This window comes from Phocoena phocoena, chromosome 8, assembly GCF_963924675.1.
Source record: "Phocoena phocoena chromosome 8, mPhoPho1.1, whole genome shotgun sequence".
NCBI lineage: Eukaryota > Metazoa > Chordata > Mammalia > Artiodactyla > Phocoenidae > Phocoena > Phocoena phocoena.
Genome location: NC_089226.1, coordinates 65183660 through 65211523, shown reverse-complemented (window position 1 = coordinate 65211523; position 27864 = coordinate 65183660). Strand labels below are relative to the sequence as shown.

At 49.8% G+C, this 27864-nt stretch overlaps 1 protein-coding gene across 2 annotated transcripts in view; it reads left to right on the top strand.

Moving 5' to 3' along the window:
- Positions 1 to 27864, top strand: part of IRAG1 (inositol 1,4,5-triphosphate receptor associated 1) — a 115930-nt gene that overhangs the window by 33010 nt on the left and 55056 nt on the right. The window contains exons 2-5 of one of the 2 annotated variants that reach the window (XM_065881554.1): positions 8434 to 8591; positions 23769 to 23869; positions 25379 to 25449; positions 27131 to 27304. In XM_065881554.1, coding sequence (XP_065737626.1) covers positions 8434 to 8591; positions 23769 to 23869; positions 25379 to 25449; positions 27131 to 27304 — 504 coding nt within the window. Of the gene's footprint in view, positions 1 to 8393; positions 8592 to 23768; positions 23870 to 25378; positions 25450 to 27130; positions 27305 to 27864 lie in introns of those variants that run through there. The other variant, XM_065881555.1, reaches the window with a different exon arrangement.

The following is a 27864-nucleotide window of genomic DNA, read 5'->3' as shown; positions in this document are numbered from 1 at the left end:
GCTAGTTCTTTGTGATATATAAGGCAGAGATAGACTCCCTTTCCTCTATCTCCCGCTGCTACAACTGCCCCCAGCCCCCCTCCCGGGCAGTGAGCACAGAATGGCCTCCCTGTTTGCCCGAGGGGAAGGGCAGTGGGGGAAAGGAGATGTGAGGGGAAGCAAGGAGTCTGTTAGGATTCCAGACGTGCCACCTATCTTGAGTAGACCCTGCACGTCCCCCACCAGCCGAGCCTCGTGCACACCCCTGTACCCTTCCTCTGGGGCTGACCCGGCCTCCCCTCTTGGATGTGGCCTCACCCTCGGGGCTAGAATGGGTGCTGAATCAGGGGAGGAAGGCACCCCCAGCCAAAAGAGCCCATGAGAGACCCTTGGGACTGGAGAGCATGGCCAGAGTGCAGACTCCAGGCCAGAGTGTCGGGAGTGCTCAGGGACTCCTTGCCGAAGCACCGCTGGGCCGCAGCCCCTGTACTCCCAGCCGCTGGACCAGAAGGGTTGTGGTGACAGGGAGAGGTCATTGAGGGGGTCCCTTCCGGTCCCTCATCCTCCCCTCTCTGTTGCCCCCAAGTCCCCTTCCTTCTACCCTTCTACACCCCACCCTTGTTCTCCACTCCTCCTTTCAATCCAAATCTGCTTTCAGGATGGAAACTTGGGGCTCCCACTGACATGCCGAGGACTGTGCCCCCTTCAGCCATCCATTCTCCCGTTTATCCAGTGCAGCCTGAGCACTTGCACCAGGTCTCGTTAGGTTTCATCGCTCCCTTGCAGAACGACAGCCTCTGTGCTTTGGGAGTCAGCACAGGGGTGGCAGAAAGGTCAGGGTCTTTGGAACCAGATAGACTCAGGACTGACCACAGCACAGATCTGGGACAGGCCACATCATAGAGCTGAGCGTAGACCCAGGACTGACCACTGCACAGAGCTTGGATGACCACAGTGCAGACCTGGGGCTGACCACAGTACTGCATGCTGTTTCTGTAAACCCACCACTGCAGCCACTGGTTGCCCGACAGCAGAGTGAATGGCCCCTGGTGGGTTTGATTCCAATTATGTCTGATGGTCTTTTATCTGATTGTCAGTACAGAGGAGAAGCCCTGGCCAGGCCAGGACTCTGCCTCCTTAACTTGCCAGAAACAAAGCCAAGAACCCTGCCACCCAGGATGAACACCAAACTCTCTGGGCCTTGGTTGGGTTTTGGTGATGCTGTGGCTCAGAGAACTCAGCTGCCCGATTCAGAGAATAGGAAAGGAACTCATTGAGGGTACAGTCTGTGTAGCACCCTGTGTGTATTTCCTAATTTAATCCTTACAACAACTTTAAAATGTATGTACTATTGCCTCCATTTTACAGATGAGGAAACTGAGGCCAAGAGGAGACTAATCCAGCAAGAAAGAGGCAGAGGGAGAATTAGAACCCAGTCTGCCAAGGTCCAGAGCCCTCTCACAGCATCTCAAGGTTAGGAAGCAAGATAGGGCTATTGTGAGGGAGACCCCAACTTGGACTCACTTGTGGGGTACAGGACTCAGCTCCACAGTTGGCCAGGTCTAGGAACCCACAGAGGCACCTCTTAGCACTTTGAGCTGATCTCTGATGCCCAGGGAGATTTTCCAGGTGTATCCAGTGCTGCCTGGGGTGGACACAGGGAGCTGGGAACATCTTCACTCACCCAAGATCAGAGGCACTGCCAAGGGATGCCTGCTTTCACAGCATGGACACATCAGCTTATTATTTACTAAAAGCAAACCTTTCAAAATAAGAGGCCAGAAGGCTGACATATGAAGTGGGGCTGGGGGGCAGGGTTCTGGGACCTTCTCTGGCTGCTCCTCACTCACAGGTGTGGCTTTGGTCAAGTCCCTGCCCCTGTCTGGGCTTGTCAGATGGGAGCAGGGGTAGGACTGGCCCTTCTCCAGTGTCCTCCTTGTCATCCTCTGAGTTTGCAGAGGGACTGAGAGGGATGTGTGTGCAGCCACCCCAAACAATTCCCTCCATCGAATTCTTCATCTAGAGAGAGACCAGTGGTATTAATAGCAACTTAATCTCTTTCAAATTCTTTGTGCTGCTAAAATGAAAGCAAAAATTCAAAGCTGGAAGAACAAAAAAAAACCCTCCCTTCTGAGAATTCTGAGTCACTCCAGAAAGGTCAGTGGAGTCTAGGTTAACTCATTATTTCCCAGAAGGGCCTCTGGCTCTTCCGACACCCAAAGCTTAACAGAGGGAACATGAGAGCCACTCAGTTTGCAGGCTGTGCTCCTGGGACACTGTGGTTTCAGAGCGGGGTTTGGTCTCTTCTGGACTGGTCACAAGGCTCTGGGAGAGGCATCCCAGGGGCCACTGTAAGAGGCCACTGCTTACCAAGAATGCCACCCATGAGCTAGTGGACTTGGCCCTGCAGGGAACTGGGGAGTCAGACTGACCTGTGGTTGACTTCCAGCACTGCCACTCATGGGTGATGCGACTTAGGGCAAGTCTTTGGGCCTCTGTTTCCTCATCTGTAAAATGAGACTAATCATAATGCTAAGAATAATAGTACTTACACTATCCACCTCAAGGCTTGCTGAGAGCACCAAAGGGGGTGTAAAGGCACTTGAGAGGTCATGACTCTTAGTGTTGGCCCCTGTGCCTGCTGGCACGTAGGCAGCCCCACAGGAAGCCACCCTCCTCCATGACTGAGATGGGCAGGGTGGAGGTGTTCTGCTGTTGTGGATGGGCATGCCTGTGCTTTACGGCTGCTCTGTCAGAACAGCCCCCTCCTGCCCTCTCCCCACAGCCCACAGGGTCCTACAGCAGCTATTCCCAGGGGCAGAGTCTCTGCTACTCACCTAACAAGTGTGGGCCTTTCTGGGGTGAAAGGTTGGATGGAAAAACTAATGGACAGTTGTATAAATAGAAGATTAAGAAGTTGAGTGGTTGAACACATGGACCCACAGACCAATGGATGGATGAATGTGTGCGCTTGCCACCCTACATAGTGGGGATCATGCAGCCCCTGACAGTGGGCCCGCTCTTTTGTCCCTGTAAAACCCCTAGCCTCACAACCTGCTGCTTCCTCTCCCCTGCCCCACCACTATCTTATCCCCTCTGGGAACGCACACTCCAACTCTCCCCTGCAGGACAGCGAGAACCCATGTGGCGTTCAGCTGCTACACACTAGCAGAACTCCTGGTGGAGGGGACGGAGTAGAAGAGGGGAGAGATGAGGGGCCTTGAATCAAACTAGCCTGGGTTATAATCCTTGGCCTGCCACTTATTAGCTGTGTGGTCTTGAGCAAGTTGTTGCAGCTCTCTGATCCTTAGTTCCTTAATATATAAAATGGGAATAATAAACAAGATAGCATCTGAAATGCACCTCACATAGTGTCCGATATTCAGTAGGCGACCTAGAAATATCCGATGAATAAAAAGGAATAAAAGTATATTATTTTGCTTTCTTTAATGAATAACCAGGGACAGATAAAAATATTTAAATGTGGTTTAGAGGCTTTTGGCCTTTTTGGTGACACAAATCATTGGATAGTTATTCCAGCAGAGGCTTTGATAATTTGTGCCGGGGACAAAGGTAGCTGGACCAGTCAAGTTGCTTCACTTCTCTGCACCTCAGTTTTCCTTCCTGTAAAATAGGCCGAGCTGTATAGTTAAGCACTGGCTGGGGGCAGAAAGAGTAGAGTCCTAAGGGCTGATGGCTCTTGGCAATGACCCACCTAACCCTTTGCTGACCAAGCTGGAGAGGCAGCAAGAAGGGCCCTGAAAATGGGTTAAAGAAGGAGCGGCTCAGAGACCAAACATCACTAAATATTTTCTCCTTTTTTGGGTCGTTGCTCTAGATCACCACTTCCTGGAGACTATATTCAAAACTTTGCTGTGATGGATGCGAGGTCCACGTGCCCACGAGCTCCAGAGGAGCCCAGATGTCACCCTGGGGGAGGGACTCTGCTTTTACCTTGCTATTTTAAGCAGCGAGTTTACAATAATGGATGGGAGAGAAAGCGATGGGGCCGGAACAGCGTGGGAATGGCCTGGGAGGGTGGGGCTGCTGGGGTTCCCCCTGAGGAGCTTGGGGTTCCATCTTGTCAAGGGTGGGACCTCAGCCAGCCTCCACTCTGCTTTATCCTGCAGTAGCTGACACCTCTTAGTGCTTGTCTGACTTAATTCGTTTCTGTTTTACTTTGCTTTCTGACCCAGGGACTGACTCAAGGTCTTTCTTGAAGAGCAGGAGGTGAAGGAAAGGAAGTGGAGGTATTTCTGATGCGACTTTGGAATTCCATGGTCCTAGAATCCTATGGGATGGGGCCCTCAAATCTGTGGTTTGTTGTGATTAGGAGGAGATCAGGATTTCAGGTACTCCCAGGGTTGGAAAAGGCCCCTGAAGTGGGTTAGGAATCCTATGACCCTTGCCCCAGCCTTTGATGAAACTCTCCCAGGAATGGGGAGCTCATTACCTTAAAGAGTAGCCCATTTCATTTTCAGATGGTTCCAACCACTAGAAAGTTTTCCCTTGCCTTGATCTCACCTTTCAGTCATTGGCCATGCATCTACCCTTCGGGGACAATAGAATTACATGAATGGCTTTCAAATATCTGCAAAGAGGTTTTATTTCTTCCTGTACCTTCTCTTTTCCAGGCTAAAGGTCTTTAGTTCTTTAAACACAAATTCTTGTCCTGCTTCCCCTTTTTTTTTGGCGGTACGCTGGCCTCTCACTGTTGTGGCCTCTCCCGTCGAGGAGCACAGGCTCTGGACACGCAGGCTCAGCGGGTATGGCTCATGGGCCCAGCCGCTCCGCGTCATGTGGGATCTTCCCAGACTGGGACACGAACCCGTGTCCCCTGCATCGACAGGCGGACTCTCAACCACTGCGCCACCAGGGAAGCCCCTGCTTCTCCTCTTTTGAACATGCCCCAGATCATCTGAATCCCTCTTAGCATGCAGAGCACAATACACTTCATGTAGATTAAGACATAAAAGAAAAGTAGAACTGTCAGCTTCCCTGTTTTGGAAACCATACTCCTATTAAGACAGCCTGGATGGACTTCCCTGGTGGTGCAGAGGTTAAGAATCCACCTGCCAATGCAGGGGACATGGGTTTGAGCCCTGGTCCGGGAAGATCCCACATGCCGTGGAGCAACTAAGCCCGTGTGCCACAACTACTGAGCCTGCGCTCTAGAGCCCATGAGCCACAACTACTGAGCCCTCGTGCCACAACTACTGAAGCTCGCGCATCTAAAGCCTGTGCTCCACAACAGGAGAAGCCACTGCAATGAGAAGCACACACACCGCAACGAAGAGTAGTCCCCGCTCGCCGCAACTGGAGAAAGCCCACGTGCGGCAACAAAAACCCAATGCAGCCAAAAGTAAATAAATAAAATAAATAAATTTAAATAAAATGAAACAGTATTAAAAAAAAAAAAGAGAGGCCTGGAGACCTGCACACACATCACACATCATTTTAAGAGTTTTCTTTGGATGTGTAGTGCACTTTTCTGGTAGAATTGGGGTTTGTGGGTATTCTTTTGCTACCCTCAAACTCTGTTACCATATGCTTTGCCCAGCACCACTGTTGTCACTGCAGCTGACATCCAAGTCAAGGTGATAGTAATCAATCACAGAGCTCACCTTTGGGCAAACCTGATGCTGAGTTTACTTATACAGAAACAACCTGAGCTGGGAGGCACAGCATGCCCTGGCCCCAGAGCTCTCATTCCCAAGAGCCAGGTTAAATCTGTCCTCTTGGCCATGACCCACCTTCCTGTCTCACCTCCTCCACTAGGCCTCCAGCTATTCTGTTCAGAGAAATTCAGTCAGCATTTCAGTGTTCATGATTCAGTCTAAACACCATTCTAGCGTGGACTCTTCCCTAAAACTGTATTCCACTCGTCCCAATTTCTGGAGTTAGGGACCCTTTTCTGGGACCCTGCAGCTTCTCACTTCCAAAGTGTTTACCTCCTAATCTTGTTTTCCAACTTCCTCCCACCATTGGACTCCGTGTTCCTTGAGGGCCAAGACCACATTTTCATCATCTTTATGGTAGAGTAGGTGTGAGTGTTGGTGGTGAAGGAATGAATGACTCTGCTCACAGATCATCTTCTTGAAGTGAGATTTCTTGAGCCGACCAGCAGGGGTCACCCCAACTGTTTCAGAGCTGAATAGGGCTCCCTGTCCACCGCAGAGAATGACAAAAGCCAAGATGGTGGTCACAATGACCAAAACTCCGGGGCTAAAGTTCTCCAGTTCTTTAAATACAAGTCAACAAGCATTTCTGGATGAACCTTCTGGGTATCCGTGATCAATAAGACCCCTTGCCTGCCTCAGGGAGCTCAGTCAAGAGGTGTGTGTTAGCTGGGGCGTCTGTCAGGGCTGTGACTGATGCCACATCTGAGCTGCATCACAGCACTCTGGCTCTAGGGCCTTTGCAAGCCATTTCTGTGGTACAGGAAGAACACCTGGTGTCCTGGGCGATGGCAGGGCTTCCTGGCTTCTCCTCCTGCAGCCTCCAGCAGACAGCATCCTGCATAGGACCCAGGGTATAGTGGATACTCAGTAAATGGCAGTGTCCTCCATTTGCCCTGTGTGTGTCCCAGCAGCCCCCTGACTTCAGCCGAGGGCAGGGTCTGAGGACGACATCTGCCTCTGGTGCCTTTCATCTGCTGTCTCCCAGAGCAGCTCCTTCAAGGAACCTCTGAAGTTGCAGAACCAGGCCGGTTGTTGATTTTTCGGGTCCCTGGAGGTGTCATCCATCCCCCTAGGGCAGGGGACCTAAAGGAGTTTAGGGGTGGGAAGAGCCCAGGCAGAGCCCTCTGGACCTTCTGGGCTGCAGGTAGCCTCTGGGAGCACCTACTCCATGCTGGGTGCTCTTTTCATCCTAGGGACAGTCCCACATGGGAGGCGTTCTTATATCTCTGTTCCCCTGACGAGGAAACCGAGGCTCAGAGGTGAAGCAAACGTTCAAGGCTACACAGCCAGTGAGTGGCAGAGTGAAGACTCAGATCTAGGTATCTGGTTCCAAAGCCTGTGCTCTATCTACTATTTCTGCTCTCCTGCCTCTCCAGATGGAGACCTGACATGACTGGCCCCCTTTTCTAAGAGGAAGCAGAGGAGCCAGACCCATTGGCTCAGGTTTATTGGAGAGATTTTGGTCCTACACCTCTTCACTGGCAAGAAACATGAAAGTGTGAAAGCACAGTTAGTACTTAGAAGTAACAGTCATTCGTAGTTACAAGTTAGTACAAGTAGTTACAAGTTAGTAGTTACAAGTAAACCCAGTTCAAACTGACTTAAACACTAAGAGACTTAATTGTTTCTGTAACTGGCTAGTTCAGAAAGAGTTTCAGCTGCAGGTGAGCTTTGATCAGGGCTCCAGCTCCGTTTCTCTGCAGATCTCCTGGGTCTGCTCTCCTCTGGGTGTGTCAGATTTCTCCTCAGTCTGACCTTCCTTGTGGAAGGAAACTGGCGTCTGCAGCACCAGGTCTCACATCTGCACACTCCACCACCCGGAGCAAGAGAAAGCACCTGGGTCCCAGAGCATTGCCACATGCTCATTGGCTTAGGCTGGATCCATTGTCCATCCCTGAGCCAGTCACTGAGGCAAGATGGATGAGATTATGCTGCCTGGAGTCAACCCCGGCCAGGCCTTACCCCATGGGAAGGGTTAAGTGTAGCTTTGGGGAAGCAACCCAAGGTTGCTGAGGGCAAGCACTGCACAAGGCACAGGAGACTCACCCTGGCTGAGCCTCCAGACTGATGACTTTAGCAGGCCTGACAGGTCCAATGAGAGCTGTCCTCAAGTGAGAGAGCCCTGTACTGAGGGTTAGAAGAGCTGTTGAAGGGCATGAGGTGAGCCATGGGGCAGGAAGTTGGGAGACACCATCCTTTCCTCCTCCCCCACCTGGCCAAGCAAGGCTGTGTGGTATAGTGGCCTCCAAATCAGGGAGATCTGGATTCAAATGCTTCGTTCTTTGTATGATTTGGGCAAATGACTTCTACTCTCTGAAGCAGTTCTCTCATCTATAAAATGTGAATAGTAATGCCTGCATCAGGGGTCATTGTGAGGATTAATTTAGGTGATGTCGGTAATGCTCCTAGGATAGTGCCTGGCACCCAGTAGCTGCTCAACACATGTTTGACAAATACAAGTCTGGCTCCCAATGGAGTGTCCTCCATCGGCTATGGCTTTGAGGAGTTCGAAGCACTCTTCTCCCTTCTGGGATCGCTGTGTTTACTGTATGGCCCAAATTAGATGCAAAATCTCTGGATCACCTCTGACTTTGTAAACAGAGCCAGGGAGCAGGAGGAAATGCAATTCCAAACTCCCTCGGCTCGCCTTCTTTAGCCCTTGTTGATGCAAACTCAAGCAGGCTCTCTCCGCGGCTTGTGGCACCTGGAAACGGGACCCAGCATGGGTCAGGGATGGGAGTGGATTTGACTTGTCCTTTTGGCGTCTCCTCAGCCTGTGGAGCCCAGGCCTCCTGGAGCATCTTTGGGGCTGACGCAGCGGAGGTTCCGGGCACGCGCAGCCACTCCCACCAGGAGGCTGCCATGCCCCACATTCCTGAGGACGAGGAGCCCCCTGGAGAGCCGCAGGCAGCCCAGAGCCCGGCTGGCCAAGTAAGTGCCTCTCCCCTGCCTGCAGCTCCCCCGGCCCGGTCCACGCCAAGCGCCCTGGGCTGAGGCCACATGGTTTGCTGACAGCCTGTGCAGGCTGCAGTGGGCCTGGGGAAGGTGTGCGGCTTCCACGCCGAGGAATACATACCCAAAGGTCGTTTGAATTGACCAAGGTCCCCACACATCCTGAGAGTGCTACCTTGTAGGCTGTGTCTGACTGAGGCCCCCTGGGAAGTCACACCACCCTCCTAGGATGGAGAGAGGCTCGGAGGAGGACCGTCAGCATGGAAGGCCTCATGTATCAGGGTCGTGGGCACAAGCACCAGGTCACTTAAAGTGAATCCACTTGAAATGAAGGTCAAAATTCCTCAGTAAATAGTGAAAAAGGGTTTCAGTGAGATTTTATTATAAAAAAGGAAATGATGAAAGTGAATTAAAGGGGCTCATTGAGGTTGTATTGTACAAATGAAATGGTGAAGACAAGTTATCTTTAGCTGTACATATTACAAAATATAGCTTATACGCTAATTTTTAGAATGAACAAAGAATCTTAATCAAGTGCGTTGACTTTGGTATTGGTATATTTTTTATGCCAACAAAATGAGCTTTTCATGTGTTATCACAACCTTCACATTTTACTTTATAGCACCTTCATTAAGAGATTCTGTTTGTTTAATATTTAAGGGGTTCATTCATTTTCCTAAGGACCTCTTTCAATCCCTCAATATTCAAATCATTCCCTCATGAAGAACCCATCTTGCCATCATCCTCACAATTCTGACTCCATTCGTTAACTGGTCCGGCTACATCTGCTGCTCATTGGTCTAAGACCTTGTACGTGAAGTTCTCAGACATGGTTTTGTGAACTTCGTGAACTTTGCAGTTGGTTTGCACTGAACTTATATCATCCTGTTGTATCTGACACTTCTCCAATCTGCCCTGAGCCAGTGGGATAGACACTTGTTAAGTGAGGGAAGCTTGTACGAGTGAGCATTAATTTGACAAGTGGGCAGATTCTTAGTGAATAGTTTCATGTTATGATGACATTTGTTTTCTTTACACATCATAACTGTGGGAACTAAGATAATAAACGCTTAGAAAAGAATGGCCTCTTGTATCCCCACATCCCGAGCTCATGGGATTGAGATGTTGCAGAACTTGGCAGCCTTGGAGAGCCCTTGAATTTCGAAACGACAGCGAGCCAAGCCCCCATGCCTTTGGCTGCAGGCACCAGCTCAGGTCTTGATTGAGCCCCGCTCCCAGAAATGTCCTGGGCTACGGTAGTTGCTGCTTGCCAGTTGCTTTCAGTGGCTCTGAGCTGTTCCTCTGCTTCTCCACGGGTGACATCTAGTCTTCCCCGAACTGTGTGCTCTGCTATTGCCCCCTTCCTGCAGCTGCTGTTCCTTACTGCGTGTGGACCGTTCCCCCAAAGAGTTGCCAACAGTGTACTGTAAGGTTTAACCAACAAAAAAAATTTCCTAGTCTACTGAAAGCTTGGAGTTTAAAGAAGGGAAGGACAACACAGAGTAAAATACATCTGGATTCAAACGTCACGGCTCCCTATCCTCAGGTCACAACTTTCCCAGGTTCTGTCCCCTTAGCATCCCCACCTCCCAGCCCTGGACCACTTCTTGCTGTGGTCATCCCTGACCGCTTCCACTTTACTCGCAATGATAGTGCCCTTAAGCCGGACTCTGATGCAAAATCTAGCTCCCGAATCCTGGGCAACTCCCCCAAACAGCTGCCATGGCCTGCTCCCCAAGAATATAAGTGTTCCTAAAAAATAAATAAATGAAAGATGGGCAAAGATGTAACTCCACCCTCAGTGAAGAGATCCTTTTACAATGAGTTCAGTTCCTTTTGGTTCCAAACCTCTCTAATTAAAAGACACTTCAAACCTTCTCCTCAAGAAACACAAAACCAGACAGCACAAAAGCCCGCTGGCCTTTCTGACCATCATGGCTTCAAACCACACGTAGGTGTAGCTTCACTGGGTCAGAGGTGAGGGTGAGTTTCTAGGGCTGGCCAAGCAGGGGGAGGGCCCCATGAGCTCACCACACAGCTGAGGGTTAGAGACCCCTAGCTGAGCAGCAGAAACTCCAGATTCTGGGCCCCCACAAGCTCACTTTCCCTGTGACCTTGAACCAGGACCAGACTTCTATACTATAGACCATGGGCCCTCATGGTCTCTGAAGGTCCTTCAAATGCTCAAGGAAGACAAGATAATAAAGAGACTGTTCGCAGGTCCCAATAGCCTCTGCATTGCCAGCATCCAGCGGGAGAAGGACCCACGAGGAACTCAGGTGAGCTGGAGCCAGGATGCCCAGATCCTATGAGGGAGGGCCATTAGCACAGGATTTAAGAACGTGGACTCTGGAGTGAGACCAAGCTGGGCTCAAGTCACAGCTCCTCTACATCCTGGTCAAGAGACGTGATGCTGAGTCTGTTAACTTTACTGTGCCTCTGGTTCCTCGTCTCTTCCCCGGGCAGGTGTTAGTGGCTGCCTCCTGGACTCTTGTCTGTTCAGCCCAACCCTTGAGGACCTTCTTTGGCCTGAGGGACCATGGAGCTGGGGCAGGTTAGACCCCAGACTGAAGGCCACATCAGATTCAGTATTATTTTATTCTCTGCCCCGACTGACAGGCACTGGGCCCCCCTGAGTTCTCCAGAAGCCCACGGGCATCATCAGTGAAGGGGATCTCCCTCTACTGCACCTATCAGATGACCCACATTGGGCTTCTTGGGCAGCCACAGCCTCAGGGGAGGGTCAGGCCTTGTGAGTTGGGCCAGAGCCTCCGGGGGCTGAAGCCTGAGTCCCTGGGAGCAGCAGAGGCCATGGAAACAGGGTTGGCCAGGAGGGCTGGCTGGAACTCCCAGTACTGTGTGAATTCCCACTCTGTGAAGCAGGCAAAGAACAGAGCATCCTTCTGACTTTACGGCTCCCCGGGGTCCAGCCCTACTTCTGGTTCCTCAGGCCCCAGCCCTCATTTCCCATCACTGACATGAGCACTAGCTGAGGCCTTCTCACACAAAAACACAAAAGCTGTAGGCCTAGATCCTGTTTTTCTTTCTGCATGTACACGTGCATACACACACACGCACACACACGGATGCTAAACACACTTTCACACACACACAGACTCACACAGACAGACGCAGACAGAAAGGCAGACCCTTTAGGACCCTAATCAGAAGCTGTAATCAAAACCCACAAAGAAATAAAGCCTCCTGACAACGCACTGTGTGAGACTGCGTCCTGAGCAGTGTTTCCTGGGTTGGCCCTTGAGCAGGGAGGAGCTTAACGGGAGGAGCTTGTAGCCAGGAGGTTCTTGCAGGAATAGAAGCTGTCAGGACAGAAACCTAGGACATTAGGGGACCCCAGAATGACAGGCCATCAGAGCTAGAAGGGATCTCAGGTCACAGGAAGTCCCTTCCTCCAAAGGCAGGCAAAATTCTGCATACTGTAAGTCACCAGGGAGCTTGTTAACCCCAGATTCCTCCACCGACCTAGACCGGCTGAACCAGAGTCCCCTGGGGTGGGTCTGTGCCGTGGGTCTGTGCTGGAGCCTGACTCTCCCTCAGTTCTGCCCTCACAATGGCCTGTCGTGGGGTGAAGACCCACAGATGCAGGACGGCAGTTTTTGCATCTTCCCAGAGCCTCTCTGCCTCTGATTCCTCCAGACTTTGCTGCCATGACAGCCTTCAGAGCGCCCTCCCACCCCTCCCCTGCACACATACCAGCCTGCCTCTGCCTCACCGTGGGGCACCAAGCTTGGCCCCAGGCCCCAGGGGCAGTGTGACCAGGACACCAGCTGTTTCCAGGCCTGTGGCCAGCAGCCATATCAGAAACTCCACTCACTGGGACCACATGGCCTCCTCAGAGGGGCCTTACAAACCTGAAGGTGTGGGGAAGTTCTTATTAGCTATAAGAGCCCAATGTTCACTGGCTCTCACTTCCACCTGGAAAACCCCCCATCCTCCTCCAAGGGTTTCAGGAAGCCCCCAGGGACAGGTCAGTGCTAGCTCATAAGCCGACCTCACATCCTTCACATCACCTGCTCCAGCATCCCTCTGACCACCACTCCCTGACCATCCCCTCACCCTGTTCTCCATTATCCGCAAAACCACTAATAATAGCTAACCTCGTGCCAACAGGTACTACACTATTAACTCATTTAGCTTCCAAGCCACCTTATGAGGTAGGTATCATCATTCCCGTTTCATAGCTGAGGAGACTGATGCACAGAGAAGTTAAGTACCTTCCTCCAATGTCACACAGCTTGTAAGTGACAGGCCCGGGATTTGAACCCGGGCAGCCTGGCCCCAGAGCCCACACTCTTAGTCTCTGCCCTGCTCTGGGGCCTCTGTGAGAGGTGCCTGGACCAAGGGAATACTGTCCTCTGCTCCCAAAACAGAGGGCCAACCTGAGCCCTGCAGAACTCACCACCACATAAACCCCGAAGCACCACAGCTTGTGGCCCTGGGTCTCACCAAATGCCTTCTGCCTACCATCCTCCCAGGTGTGTGAGCCCGTGCAGCCAGGGGACGAAGCTCCGTGTCACACATCTTGCCCAAAACCCAAGCTGCCCCTGCCCCATCGTGTGCGACCCCCTTCCTCATTCTCCTTCAGTCGGATGATGAAACAGCCCAGTTGGATGGGTACTGACCCCTAGAAACCCAGGCCACTGTGCTGTTCCTGCTTCAGGCCACAGACACCTGTTACTCTCACCCCAGGCCTCCCTGAGCACCTACTTGGTTCTGCACTTTCAGATCCTCTAGACAGAAATTGATGCTTAACCCTCATATACAGCAGCGTCTGGTTGACAAGATCACTGCAGCGCTCAACTAACCAGTGGCATCCCTACTCTCAACCCAACCCCTATCCCTAAATGTTAGTTAACTAAAAATGAGGTTGGAGTGTTTTTTGGAGAAGCAGCCCTCTGCATGCGGCCCTAAAAGGAAGGGATCCGTTTGTGGAGCTCTTAGAAGCTCTGGCCACGAAGCTGTGGGGTCTCCCTTTGTTTTGGCCCAGAACTGGAGAGCATGGTAGCTGCCACCATAACAAACCTGGAACTCTCTTCCTGCTTAGCGTAGTAAGAGACCCATTCAGTCTTACCACCATCATCCCGCATGGCTGTCCTTTAAGAAGGGTTCCAAGCAGTGTTCCCCAAGCAATCAGGGAGTTCCGGAAGGTGCAACAAATGCTTCCATTCCGTAGGAACATGAGATATAAGCTATGTGGCAGAGTGGAAATGGCCTGGGCTTCACAGCCCTGTGTTACAGTAAAAGCCTGCACCCTCCCGACTAACCCAGTGAGAGCCCTCATACCGTGCTTCCTATGTGACAGGCACTGCTCTCAGCACTTTACATACAGCAACACTAAGAGGTCGGTATGATTATTATCCCATTTTCCAGGTAGAAAACTGAGGCAAGGAAGTACACTCTAATCCCTAGAAACTGGGCAGTACCTTGAATACTCCACTTGAGGATTTTGAATTCATACTTATCTCATCCCACCCTTTGCAAAAACAGCCTCCATTCAGATCTTCAACGAAATATCTTCAAGTAAATTATCAGTAAAGCATTAGAGTCTGATGTACAAAATATTGGAGACATCTATTGGGCACCTGCTATGTGGTCTCATCTCCCAAGGTAGATATTATAATTATCTCTATTTTATAGAAGAAGAAACTGAGTCTTTGGGAGGTTGTGTAATTGTCGAAGGTCATATGGTTGTGTCGTGGTTGAGTGGAGATCCAAACCCATTTCTGCTGAGCTGTTCCCGCCACCTTTGTCTCCTTCCCTGGCTCCACCCAGCAGTAAAACCAGTGTCCTGGACACCAGAAGCCCCAGGTATGGGAGGCAGGTGCTTGATGTCCCATCCTCTACAGAAAAGAAGCTTGGAAAGGGTCAAGAGGACTGTTCCACCAGGATGGCTTCTAGTGGTTCTGGTCAGAGAGTAAGAGCTATGAGATAGTAGCTGTAGAAGTGCCTAGGACAGAGCAGAAAGTGCTTTAGAAATGTTGGTTGTTATTACAGATGGTCAGGAATGTACATTACAATTATTTGTCCTTGGTTCCTATTGTGAGCAATTGTGAGCAATGGAGTAGCTTGTCATTTTTTGTCTCTCTGAGTCTGCTTTCAGATTGCATGCCAGCTACATTGCATGTCAGGGGCTATGTGTGTGTCTCCAACCCTCAGCATAAGCTATAGTGTGTGGTAGGAGCTTAGCGAGGGAGGGAGAGATGGATGGAGGGAGAGAGGGAGGGAGGGAGGGAGGGATGGATGGATGGACGGATGGATGGTTGTGTGGATAACTGGCTGTATGGATGATTAAATGCCTAGACTTAAAGGAGGAGGAGATGGACAGGAGGGAGGAGGAGAGGATAGAAGATGATGGATGAATGGCTGGCTGGCTGAGTGGTACCCCTCTACCCCACAGAGTAAGGCTATAATAGACACTGTGTGCACTGTTACACGCCTGAAGTCTGTGACATGAGAGTAAAAACAGTGATGAAGAAGGCAGGATAATCTTGGGGGGGGGGTGTTGACCCCTGACTGCTAGAAATAGACTGGACAATGGCAGGAAAGAGGGTCCACGGAGGCAGGGCAGGCCATGGGTGCATGGGGAGATCCACACAGTGGGCGCTGGGAGCCTTCAGGAAACCGGGATCTGGTCCTTAGCGCTTGGCAGGGAGGAGCCCCAGGTCCAGCTGAGCTCAGCAGAGGCACTTCTGCTCTCTCCCATGCTCTTAGCACTCGCTGCTGGAATAATCATTTGTTTCACAAGTCCGCAGAGAGTCCTTTTATCCTGTCACGAGAGTACTAAGTCCTCTTTGCGGCCAGGGCCCCCTATCCAGAGGCAGTCCCTGTTTGCCCTCCAGGCTGTAAGAGAGGGACCTGGGGATACAGCTGCAACAGTGCCCACCCTCTGTCACCATCCTCACTGTCATTGTCACCCTTAAAACTAGCCTGGGAAAGGGGGATTATTAGCTCCACATAATGTTTGAGAACTTGAAACTCAGAGAAGTTAAGTGACTTGCCTGAGGTCACCCAGGTGAGACTCCAGTGTGGACCTCCCGACTTCACCACCCCACACTGCGTTCCTGCACAGTCCTCTTCCAGGCTGTCTGCCAGCGTCCAAGTGCAGGAGCTAAACTCCCCACTCCTGCCTGGACTGGGGCTGGTCTGTTGCCCAGAGCTTCCAAGCCAGGCCTAGTCACATGACATTGGGGAAAGGAAGCTCATATTCCCGTCTGTACCACTGGCCTATATTTATCCCTGCACCCAGGCAGTTAGGAAACTGTTGTGCATTCCTGGGAATTTATGAGCGAAATAAACATCTAAATGTTTCTATAAGGTTTATTTAAGGAGAACAAAATGTGACCTGCTGGCTTATTAAAGGGTGAGCTTTCCGGGAGATGGCCCAGCTCCCGCAGTGCTCGGCTGACTCCAGGGAAGGGGAATGGATCCCTGGGAAGGCTGGGCCCCTGGAAGGTGAGAGGGGTACCCCTGCTGTCTTTCCTCTAGCTGTGTGTTCAGCCTGGAGGGCTTCCTGGAGGAAGGGGCTCGTGAGGGAGGGTGCAGCTGGGAAGAATAAGAGAGGCGTGTCAGAGGCCTGCAGAACACCAGGAACCAGGGGAAGTGAGACCCAAGACCTGGAGACGACTTGTAAGGGCAGTGTGTGTAACAGGAAGGCCAACAGGCCTGGTGTTGGTCTCTTCCCCTATTTACCAGCTGTGCAGGCCTGGACATAATATGTCTGTTTTTTTGTCGGTAAAGTGGGGATTGAAGTGGGAAAAGAGGGGAGAGAAAAGAAATGTATTAATTCCCTAATTCCATGCTCAGGGCTTTTGCTTTCATCTTCTCACTTCCTCTGCACAATTCTGTGAGGTCAGGAGGTATTATCACCCCAAGTTGTTCATGGGTGCCCTGAGGTTCATTCACAGAGTTGCTAGGAGGATTATGAGAAAACACACGGGAAGTGTCTGGGACAGAGCCCCACATGCAGTAGGTCTGAGTAAATGTCACTTCCTTCTATCCATGTTTGTGTCTTTGCCTCTGCTATATGTAAAAGGCATCTCTACTTTGTCTGAGATGCAGATGGTGAGAGAGGGAGTGGAGCCAGGTGAAGGTGGCCTTGGAGGTGGGCTTCCCTGGGTCATTGATTACTTGGGCTTGTGTGGCCAGATGCCCCAGGGGCAGATGCTCTGTGGCTCTGTGACCAGAAGGGTGAGGCCCTCCTAATTTAACTCCAAAAGGTTGTTCAGACACAAAACACAGAACAACAATCTCCTCAAAACCAAATTCCAAAGTCATTAATTTAGCCCCAAAGTTACCAATAACAGAATATAACATCTGACACTCATTGAGCATTTACTAGTTGCCAGGTACCCTTCCGCGAGCTTTCCATCTGGAGCTGCCAGATTTAGCAAATGAAAATACAGTTATGTCCATGCACTATTTGGGATATACTTATACTAGAAAAATTATTTGTTGTTTATTTGAAGCTCAGATATAACTGGATATCCTGTATTTTGTCTGGCAATCCTGTTTCTATACCAATCTGTGGAATTCTTGTAACTACCCTGTGAGATAGTCATTTTACAGATGAGGTAACTGAGGTACAGAGAGGTGAGGTCACTTGCCCAAGGTCACACAGCTAATGCGAAAAGCTGTATGATGAATTAGTGTGGCTCCGGAGCCTGATGCCCTTGAAGTCCGGAAGCCAGGAACTTGCCTGGCGAACTCTGTTTGAACCCGCTGACCCACAAGCTTTCTTGAGGTCCTGCCTTCTGTTTCAGCAGTTCAGAGTGGGAGCAGGGATGGGTATTTACACTACATTAAAACCTGGCAGAGTTCACCCAGAGGGCCGCTGGAATCTTCCCACACTCTCCTGATTACTCTCTCTCTCTAGTACCTGCGAAAGTGAAACCCAGCCAGCACAAGACTGAATGTTCCCCACAAAATCAGTTTTGCAGAACATTAGAAGTTGCCCAGAGCTTTCTGTGAGCTGATTAGGGAGAGAACAATTTGATTTTATTACCATGTAGTTTGCACACATTGGAAGGAGAGAGTGAGGATATTCCAGGACATTCCATCAGTGTATTAGAGGATTTCTCCCTGATTGCTTTGTGTCTCCTGATTTTTAAGCAGCTTCAGACTGCGTGCGTCCATGGTTACATGCTTGGCGCTTGCCACCATGGCTTGTGTCTGCCTTTCTGTGTGGGGACCTCTGCTCCTGACCTTCCTCTGACTGAGGGTGCCTGCAGCCCCATGCGTGACAGTCACCTCAGGAGAGCTTTGCTGCAAGTGACCTTTCACCAGGAGGCAGAGAAAACTCCTACCAGAAAGCAGCTCCTCCAGTGCCTTGCAGACCATTACCTCACAGTGTCAGCATTAAGGGCATCAGGCCTGGGCGCCACCTGGGATGGGGTAGGGGTGAGGAGGAGGATACTTCCACCCCACTCCCCATCACACTGTGCTAACTGGGATGCCTTTCAGTGGCTGCCTAGTTCACCTTTGCCTCCAGGCCCTAGCATAGACCACAGCAAGCGCTAGGCATTCAAGAAACGTTCGCTGTATGAGTGGACAGAACAAAGCATAGTAATGTGCAAATGTTTACAGGCTGGCACCCTCTCTTAGACTCTAAGACTTTTGAAATCCTTTGTGTCAATCATAAAAAGCAAGGGTAAGACAATATGCACAAGAAAGAATTGAATGAAGCGGGAGGAAAAAGCCGAGGGGGGAGGGAGGGAAGAAGGTGGGGAGGGAAGGAGAGAGGGAGAGAGGGAGGAAGAAAGAGAGAGAGGAGACTGGGGCAGCGGGTAAGCAAGTGAAGAGTCAAAGGGGAGAGGAGAGGTGAGGATGGGAGTTAAGGTTTGTTCTCCTTTGAGGTGAGAATGAAGAATGGACTTCTCTCTCTCTCTCTTTTTTTAAAAATAATTTTTATTGGAGTATAGTTGACTTACAATGTTGTGTTAGTTTCTGGTGTACAGCAAAGTGAGTCAGTTGTACATATACATATACATATATCCACTCTTTCTTAGATTCTTTTCCCATACAGGCCATTACAGAGTACTGAGTAGAGTTCCCTGTGCTATACAGTAGGTCCTTATTCGTTAACTTGTATATTTAGTAGTGTATATATATCAATCCCAATCTCCCAATTTATCCCAGAAAACACTTGCTTTTTATCTGCTGAACGATTCTCTAAGGCAGACTCTCTCAGAGACTCGCCCACATGGATCACAGCTTCATTGGCTTTCAGATCAAATAGTTTAACTTCTGGGTCAAACCATGGATGCTAGAAGAAGCATATATTTCTCTTTATCTGCTAGGGATGTCTGTATTTATCAAATTGTTCCCTCCTTTTTATGTCTTATAGTTTATTGTTGGTGACTTCAGATTGCTTTGGGAAATAGGTAGTGTGTCAACAAAATTAAATAAATAAACTGCATTCTACTTACTTAGCAGCTGGAATATATGAGACTCTTGGAAATGGGTATATGGTATAACCCGAGCACCACCACCACCATTTTATTTCTAGAATACAACATGCAGAAATTAATGTTTGGCTCCTTCTGCCCCCTTATGTAGACCTAGCCCATCATCACCAGTGCACGCTGGGAATTTGTAAAAGCCCCTCCAAGGGATGTCAGAAACCATATGATAGAACAAATGTGAAAATGATATTTTAGCCAAAGTGCATTTCTTCTTGTTTGCCAGAGGATTCATACAAGAAAAAAATTCTCTAAATGTGATGAACATGGAAAAGGTGATTTTCAGAGGCCAAATTTTCACTGTAGAAATAAATTCCACCCAGGGAAGGAACCTCACACATACTATAGGCATAGTCAGTGTTTTGATTGGCATTGCCATGGTAACAGTCACCCATGAGGCCATATGGAAAGAAGTTCCATCAGGATGTTGTGGAAGTTACACGGCCACGAGTAACTTCTAGAGATCTATTGTACAGTAGAGTGCCCAGAATTAACGCTACTGTATTGTATACCCAAATATTTGCTACAGGGGTAGATCTTATAAGTGTTCTTATCCTCAGGCAGGAGGAAATTTTGGAAGCGATGGATAGGGATTGTGGTGAGGTTTTCATAGTATACACTTATCTCTAAACTCATCAAGTTGTGTACATGAAATATGTATAGCTTTTCATATGTCAATCACACCTTAATAAAGTGGTTTGAATAAAAAAGATGACGTGGGTGGAGGAGGCTTTAAGCACAAACCTCCTGCGCTCCAGAAAACCAAGACAGGCTAAGAATCATGGGTCACAGGAGCAGTAACTCAGATGCTTTGGGGCCAGGCAGGGAGTGTGAATGACTGAAACAAGCCAGCGTGAGCTGACTCCAACCAAGGGTTACTTGGCAGAACTGTGGAACCAAGATGGCTTGATCTCCTGGTTTTTTAGGAAAAGCAGGAAATCCAGACCTTTATGGGAATTCTTCTAATTATGAAATGTTGGTAACTAATATAAAAACTTGTAAATGCTACTCACAGCAAACAGGCTCCCAGGTCTCCAATTTGCACCTCTGAGCTCAGAGGATAGGATTCAGAGGATGCTAATTCTCTAACTGAGATCCAAGAGGCCATGTTAGCAAGAAACCCTTTTAGTGAGGTGAACAGAAGCCTCTGGGAAAACTTCAGCCCTTTCTGCTCCCCAGAGAATCTACCCAGGAGAAACACCTTCCCCCTGCCCCACATTCCTTCCACTTCACTGGCTCTCCCATTTAGCTGGGCACTGCCTGGGCACTGCCTGGGCCCTGCCTGCCCCAGCTCCATCATCACCTGCCATTTTGACACTCTGCTTCCCCTTCCTGAGCTCAGCAGCTCCCGTGGGTGCTGTTCCACTGTGTGTCCTCAGGCCCCACACCATGACCCAAGATCCTCTGCTTCCCTCCTGGCCCCTTGGAAGGCGCCAGCCCCTCTGCTGCTTGCTAGTCTCCCACCAGTGAAGCCTGGTGGACAAAAGGTGGGGAGAACTGAGTGGATCTGCTGTTCATTTGAGTGATGACCATGATTAATGGGTATTTGTAGATCAGATGACAGTTATAAAAGAGCATACACATTCATCACTTCATTTTATTCACACAAACATCTTCTGAGACCGCAGGCCATTGACTACTTTATAGTGATGGGAACTGAGGGACAGTGCAACAAGAGGACGAAGCAGGTGACTAGCTCATCACCAGCCCATCAGGGTGAAACTATCCATAGAAGGAGTTGTTGCTTTTGGGGAACCTTCCTGAGTGTCTCTTCCAGGAGGAGTCTCTGACAGAAAGATGTATATCTGCGTTCTTGGAGGGACTGGAGCTCTGGGGTCATGAGGACAGGTTGGCCGGTCCTGGCTTCAGCCACAAGCATCATGCTGACTCCCTGTCACTCTACCTTGGCCAACCGTGCATATCCAACTGGAGAGTGACACGGCTCCAATGTACCAGGGAGCTCCTCAAAATTCCTATGGGGCAGAAGTGTGCTTCAGTAACAGGGCCTCTTCCAGCAACTCAACCAGTGGGAATCACGGGGATCCATGGATGGATCTGCTGTCAACATTTCTGTTTTCTCTTTGGGCAGTCAAGTTATTCCCAGGCCTAATCCTCAGTGTTCCCCATCTCCAAAACCACAAAGACCAAACTCACTGGAGTAGCAACCAAGGTCTTTCAAAAGCTGGCTCAACCTCCTATTCTGGTTTCATATTTTGCCCCAAAATTAGTTTCTTGGACCTCATTATAACATGTCAAGCAATTCTCTGAAGCATTTTCAGGAACTGAGGACAAGAGACCAAATACTATAACAAAAGATGTTTCCCCAAGCTTTTATCACTCAGGAAGTTCCAAGTGTTTGGGGAGCTGTAAGCCAGGAACTGTGGATGAAGACCAAATATGTATGAGGAATATATTTTTGTCATCTGAATGACCAAATATATACATTTCTTATAAATCACAATATGGCAGCCTCCATCCCTGGGCCCTCCTATTTCACATACTCTATAGTCTATGCTCTAGCTACATTGTGAATCCCTAATGCCCAGTTATGCCTTTTATTTATGCTGTTCCCTTTGCCCAAAAACCTCTCCCCTAATATCTTTGTCTTGCAAGCTCCTATTCATCCCTCAAGACCTAGCTCAAATGTCCCCTCCTCTTGAGAGTCTTCTCCAGCTCCCTTCCTGAGAGAGTTTTCTTTCCTTTTCTTTGAGCTTTCACAGAATGTGCTTCATCCCTTATCACCTTATACTTATTATAAGTATTAATTACTTCTCTGTGTCCCTTGCTTGGCTGTGAGCTCTTGAGGGTCTTTGTATCTCAAACTGCCCCTGGCACATGATGGATAACTAAACTGTGTTTGTCGAATGAGAGAGAGAAAAGTAATCTGACAGTAATATTACCATTTATTGAAAACATCAGTCATGTGCCGGGTGCTGTGTCAACATGATTTTTAATCCTCACATCAACCTTGTGAGTTAGATTTTATGATCAGGGGGCATAGAGTGGTTAGATAACTTGCCCAAGGACACACAGCTAGCAGATAATGAGTAGAAATTTGAGTGCAGTGTGATTCTTCCAAAAGGCAGCGCTGCTTCCTGTTCCTCCTACCCAGCCAAAGTCCCTGCCCAAACTTCCCTTCCATGTGCTCGAGGATTCTGAGGGCTTCCCCCTCCTCCCATCACTGCAGCTCCCTCCTGCTGAAAGGTCCTGGAACACAGGGGTCCAGCGTTCCCTGGCTAGACTCAGAGACTCTTCTCCAGCTCACCCGGCCTCATGTTTGAGGCCAAGGGAGGGAAGAGATGCAAATGACAATGGGAAGAGCTGGTTTCACTAAAAGTTGTGGGATTTGAGAAGTCCAGGTGGTACTGTACAGCACCCACTTGACAACAAAGAATGATGTGAAAAGGAGAGAGAGCCTCCTCCTCACCTCGCAAGGAACCAACACCTGCATACCAAGGGCTCAAGAACACAGCTCAGCCTGGCTCTGCGAGGGCAGCCCCCAGGCCATGGCTTCAGTGGAGCCAGTAGAGGTAAGAGCACTTAATGCCCAGGGACTCCAGAAGGACACGACCTCCAGAGACAGTGGCCATGGGCACCTGCTGCTCTGAAGATTCAGGAGGCCACACCAATAGTGCAGGTGGTGTGACATGCTCAGGAGCCCAGGGAGACAGGACTTTGGCAGGGAGAGTAGGGCATTCACAGAGGGCCCGGGCTGTACCCACCAGTAAGGGGGCAGGGCAGAGGAGAAGGCAAATGATGAAGGGTCATATGACAGGACCTCTGGAGAGTCTCCCAGACATAGCTGGGAACAATTCTGAGATGGAAATACCGCAATAGCACGTGGCAGAAGAACCAGAGAAATACTGTGTGTTACTGTTAACTGGTCCTATTTTTACCCCCAGTACACTTAGGTGTAGGAAAACACAGGTTGATATGCATCTTCATGGATCTTATTGTATATCCTATACAGTATTGCTTTTATTTCATTCACTCATTTACTCACTCAACAAGTATTTTTTCTACTCCAGATAGGGTTTTACAACTCACACAGCCATTAGCAGCATAACGGTATACCAATTTCACTACAACTTCTCCAACCTGGGATGTAATAACTCTTTCATTTTGATGGTTAGTAGTTTTGTTCTATTTTGTTTAGTGGTTGCAAACTATCTCAAAAATCTAAGGATTGGCTCCTAACTTTTGTTCTTATTTCAGAAATGTGTATTTATGTAGATAAACATTTTTACAAAGTTACAAAAGTCAAAGCGTGTTCCATTATCCATGGAACAAATCACCTTTATTGAAAGGTCACAACTAGCCAAATGTAGGGCGTCACTGAGTATTGGGAATGTGTGGTGTCACTGCCTTTTCTGCTGGGCTCCATCCTTCCCCAACCAGGCTGGTTGCAGCCTGAGGACCCTGCACCATTCTTTTTCTACATTGTTAGTGAGAATTAACCAGGGATGGCTTAGAAGTTCCCTAATCTTAGTGCATGAAAATAGACCAAGTTAAGCTTGGTAAATGAAGGAGAAACTGCCTTCCCCCCCCCCCCCCCGAATAATCCAAATAAACAGCATTTGACCCTTGTCAAGAAGTCTCTGAGTGTCATGATACTTGACTAAGGGCTCCAGCTCCTGGGAGCTTAACTCCATCTGTGTTTTTTGTTCTAAACAACCAGGGCCCTCCCACCGCAGGAATAGCTTGCAGGCCACCCACCATCATCCTCACTGGGGATGCCAGTTCACCGGAAGAAGAGACTGACAAAAACCTGGTCAACAGGTAACCTCCTATTTGCCTAGTCTGTGCTGTAAAGGGCAGTATTTCCTAGCATGTGCGGATTAGACAGCTCTAGTTTTTACAAATCTTTTCTTCGTTCTTGATCATTTTATTGATGAAATACAATCAAGCAGTTTTTCAAAATGGGAGAGAGAGCTTGGGATTTTTCCATTATCTTTCCCCACAAATTATTTCTTCTCTCCTAGGTTTGGCTCTTTGCACCTTGTTAACCTTTAAGAAAAGCACAGCTCATAGCAGGGGAGTTTTCTACAGTAACTGCTCAGATATTTTCAAACAGACCTAAAAGATGTGAATTTTTTACTAGAATCCTGCTTCTGGCCAGAGTGGGTCCTGTGTGGAAGATGATCTCTTGGAAGGGACACTGGCTCACATGCACAGGGATGTCCCTGCCTCGGTTTTACACAGCACTAGCCCATGTACTGGTCTAGCTGGAATGAGATTTTCTAAGTTTAATTTCCAAAAAGTTACAAAGATAATTCTAATACAGATATATAGTGAGCATGTGTCCAAGATTTACTTAACTCATTAACGAGGGGACCATCAGGATAACAAAGCCAGTTCAAAGGAGGATACGAGAAATGGATATGCGTAGTATAATCAGTGAGGAGGAAAAGAAAGCTGGAATAAGAGTGCTAAGTTAGAGACTTCCCTGGTGGCGCAGTGGTTAAGAATCCGCCTGCCAATGCTAGGGGACACGGGTTCAATCCCTGGTCCGGGAAGATCCCACATGCCGTGGAGCAAGTAAGCCCGTGCGCCACAACTACTGAAGCCTGCGCTCTAGAGCCCATGAGCCACAACTACTGAGCCCTCATGCCACAACTACTGAAGCCTGTGCACCTAAAGCCCGTGCTCTGCAACAAGAGAAGCCACCGCAATGAGAAGCCCGCGCAAGGCAATGGAGAGTAGCCCCCGCTTGCTGTAACTAGAGAAAGCCTGCGCACAGCAATGAAGACCCAACGGAGTCCCCCAAAATAAATAAATAAATACATCTTTAAAAAGAGAAAAAAAAGATTGCTAAGTTAGATACAAGATAGGTTAATGTTTCACAGGGCAATGAAACCTTATTTTTATCTTTTCTCCCCAACAGAAATCATCTGCATCTCTACCAGGCAATTATTCACAGTTTATGAGTTTTCTGTAAGTTAGATATTCACTCAGAGTCTGAGCCCTAATAAATACTAAATCGTCAAAGTTACAAAGGGCAGTGGTTCGAAAACTTTGGAGAGCATCAGATTCACCTGGGTTTGGGGCCGGGGCTTGTTCAGTCACAGATGGTTGGGCCCCATCCCCAGAGTTTCTGATCCTGTCAGTGGGTGAAGCCTGAGAAATTGCATTTCTAACAAATTCCCATATTTTTTCGCCCTTGAAAAAATAACAAGCTTGTAAGATGATGCTCTAGGATGACTTTGAAAGAATATGCAAGCATCTGGTCACCTATTTACCAGCCATGGACAAATTTTCCTAACAAGATGAATCTGTTTGGTCTTTCAGAGCTCACAGTCCCCACAGGAGGCTTTCTCACCGTCACCTGAAGGTTTCCACTGCTCCCCTGACTTCTGTGGGTAAGGGCTAGGCCGATTTGTCTTATTTCTGCCACCGGAGATAGGGGTCCAACTGAAGGTGTGTTTGAGTAGGAAGACTGAGGTCTGGTAGCTTGGCCGGGCTTGGCCCCTTCCCCTCTCCTGCTTCTCAGATTAGTAGTCCAGAGGGGAGAGTATCTGAGTTGTGCCTTAGAGAGTCGGACAGATAGACAAGAGGAAGGAAACGTCATTTGGGTGGAGGAAGCAATTGTATTGCTGGGCAGGAGCCATAACAGAGCAATTGCGTGCTTGGCTGTGTGTCAGGACTCTTTCAAACGACAGAAACTCAATTAAACTAGCTTATGCCAAAACACATAAAAATAAATAAAAGCCAGGGTCCGTGTGTTCAGGGAGCCCTGAGCCCAGATGCTCATGTTGGGTCATTAGCAATCATCCCATCCCATCTCCCAAGTTTCCTCTCTTGTATGTTGGCTTCCTTCTGGGCAAATGGCTACCAGCAACTTACATCCCTTCAGTGAAAAGAGAGCTCCTCTTCCCCATATACGCACCACCATTCTCAGAGTTGCCTCTCACTGGCCTCCATGGCCACCCCTGAACCAGTCACCCAGGGGGATTGAACTCATTGGCTGGCTGAGGATGGTACGTGGTCCCATTACTGGCACTTGGGCTGAGATGGGCAGTATTGTTTAGCTCCTTCCTAACATGACTGAGACTCAGACGAGTTTCACCCAGTGCAAACCGGGGAGCTATGACCAGAAGGAGGAGGAACGGAGGCTGGGGGGGGCACAACGGGAGCCATTCACTACCAAGGGGCTGGAGGAGAGGAGTATGTGGGATCAGGGAAAGTGGCTGGGTGCAGTTTGGCATCTGGACGTCACACGGGGGACCAGGAGGAGTCCTGATGAGCTGAGGCAGGAGAATCGCATGGTCAGATATGGCCCTTAGGAAGGTCACTGTGATAGGCAGTGGAGGATGGGACGGAGCAGATAGCCTGGAGGTGGAGGACCTATGAGGTGGCTGATGTAATGGTGCAGGTAAGTTACAGCTGATGAGCAAGAGTGGCGATGAGGCACAGGTTCCAGAGGTACTTACTTGATGCTGAGTTGGTTGGACCTGGGGGCAGCTGAGGAAGAGGGAAGAGTGTGGAGTGACTCCTACGTTTCTGAGCAGCTGGGTGAGAGGTGGTGTCACTCACCCAGGGAATGCGTCCTGGAGAAGGGGCAGTTATGGAGAAGGATGGGGGTAAACAATGTGAGTAGAGGGAGAAAGGAGGGAAGGTGGCCATGGGATTGTGTCTTTGGCCCATGATCTTTGGAGTGCTTCCTTTATCCACATATGTTAACCTCACTATCTTGTTAAAGAAACAGAGCCCGAAGGAAGAACACTAGGGGAGCAGGTAGAACAGGTGGGTCCCCTGGTGGCCTTCCCTCATGGCAGAGTGGAGGACAGTACTGGGAACCTAGGTGGCTTCACGGCCATTTGTGACAGAGGACCTGCCACATCCACCAGCTACAAGCTGGAGGGGTCAGGCCTGCTGGGGGAGCCCTGGCTGTCCCCACGCAGCCCTCTCCAGGACCCGGCAACGGGTTGAGATTTGGCTGGCCAAGTCCCCTCTGGGCAGTGTCCCGGGGCTGGGGGCAGGGCTGAGGTTGGGGACCAAGGATTCCGTGGCTCTCACACCGTGCTCACCCCTCCTCTGCAGACCCTGCGGGGCACATCATTGACCTGGTAAACGGCCAGCTGCCGGACATCAGCATCTCAGAGGAGGACAAGAAGAAAAACCTGGCGCTGCTGGAGGAAGCCAAGTCGGTGAGTGAGCGGTTCCTGACCCGCCGCGGGAGGAAGTCCAGGAGCAGCCCCGGCGACTGCCCGTCAGGTAGGACGACAGGAGGCCGCCCTGAGCCCCTCCGACGGGGGCGGGCGTTGGGGAGGGCCCAGCCCCAGCTGCAGCAGGAGCCCTGCTTCCCAGGGGTGGCCCTTGACGCGCCTGCCCCCAGGGCTCTTGGGCCCAGGAGGACTGAGCCTCGTGGAGAGGATCCTGTGAGGAGAGGGCATCGCACCCCATATCAGAAGCTCTGAAATACTGACCCAACTCTAGCCCAGAAAACTCTGCTTTCCATCTTTTGGGGTCTATGTGTGACCATTGTGTCTTCCTGCTTTGCCAAGAAGTGCTAGCCCATATGACATCCGTGAACTTGACCTGGGCTCCCCAGTCCCTGAACCCTGCCTGGAGAGAAACCCACTGTGTGGTGCCTGGGCCACCCTGCAGGGCTGGAGTCTGTGTGGTCTCCCACCATCCCCAGGAGGCCCTGCTCTGTGGGCACCTCCTCTGCAAAGGGCAGGAGAGGCTGGCCCTGGGCTTCCTCTCCCTGACGTCCAGCTGTGCCCCGGGAAGGATCCTAGGGAAGGGAAGTGTGGTCTTTGGTGTCTCTCTGG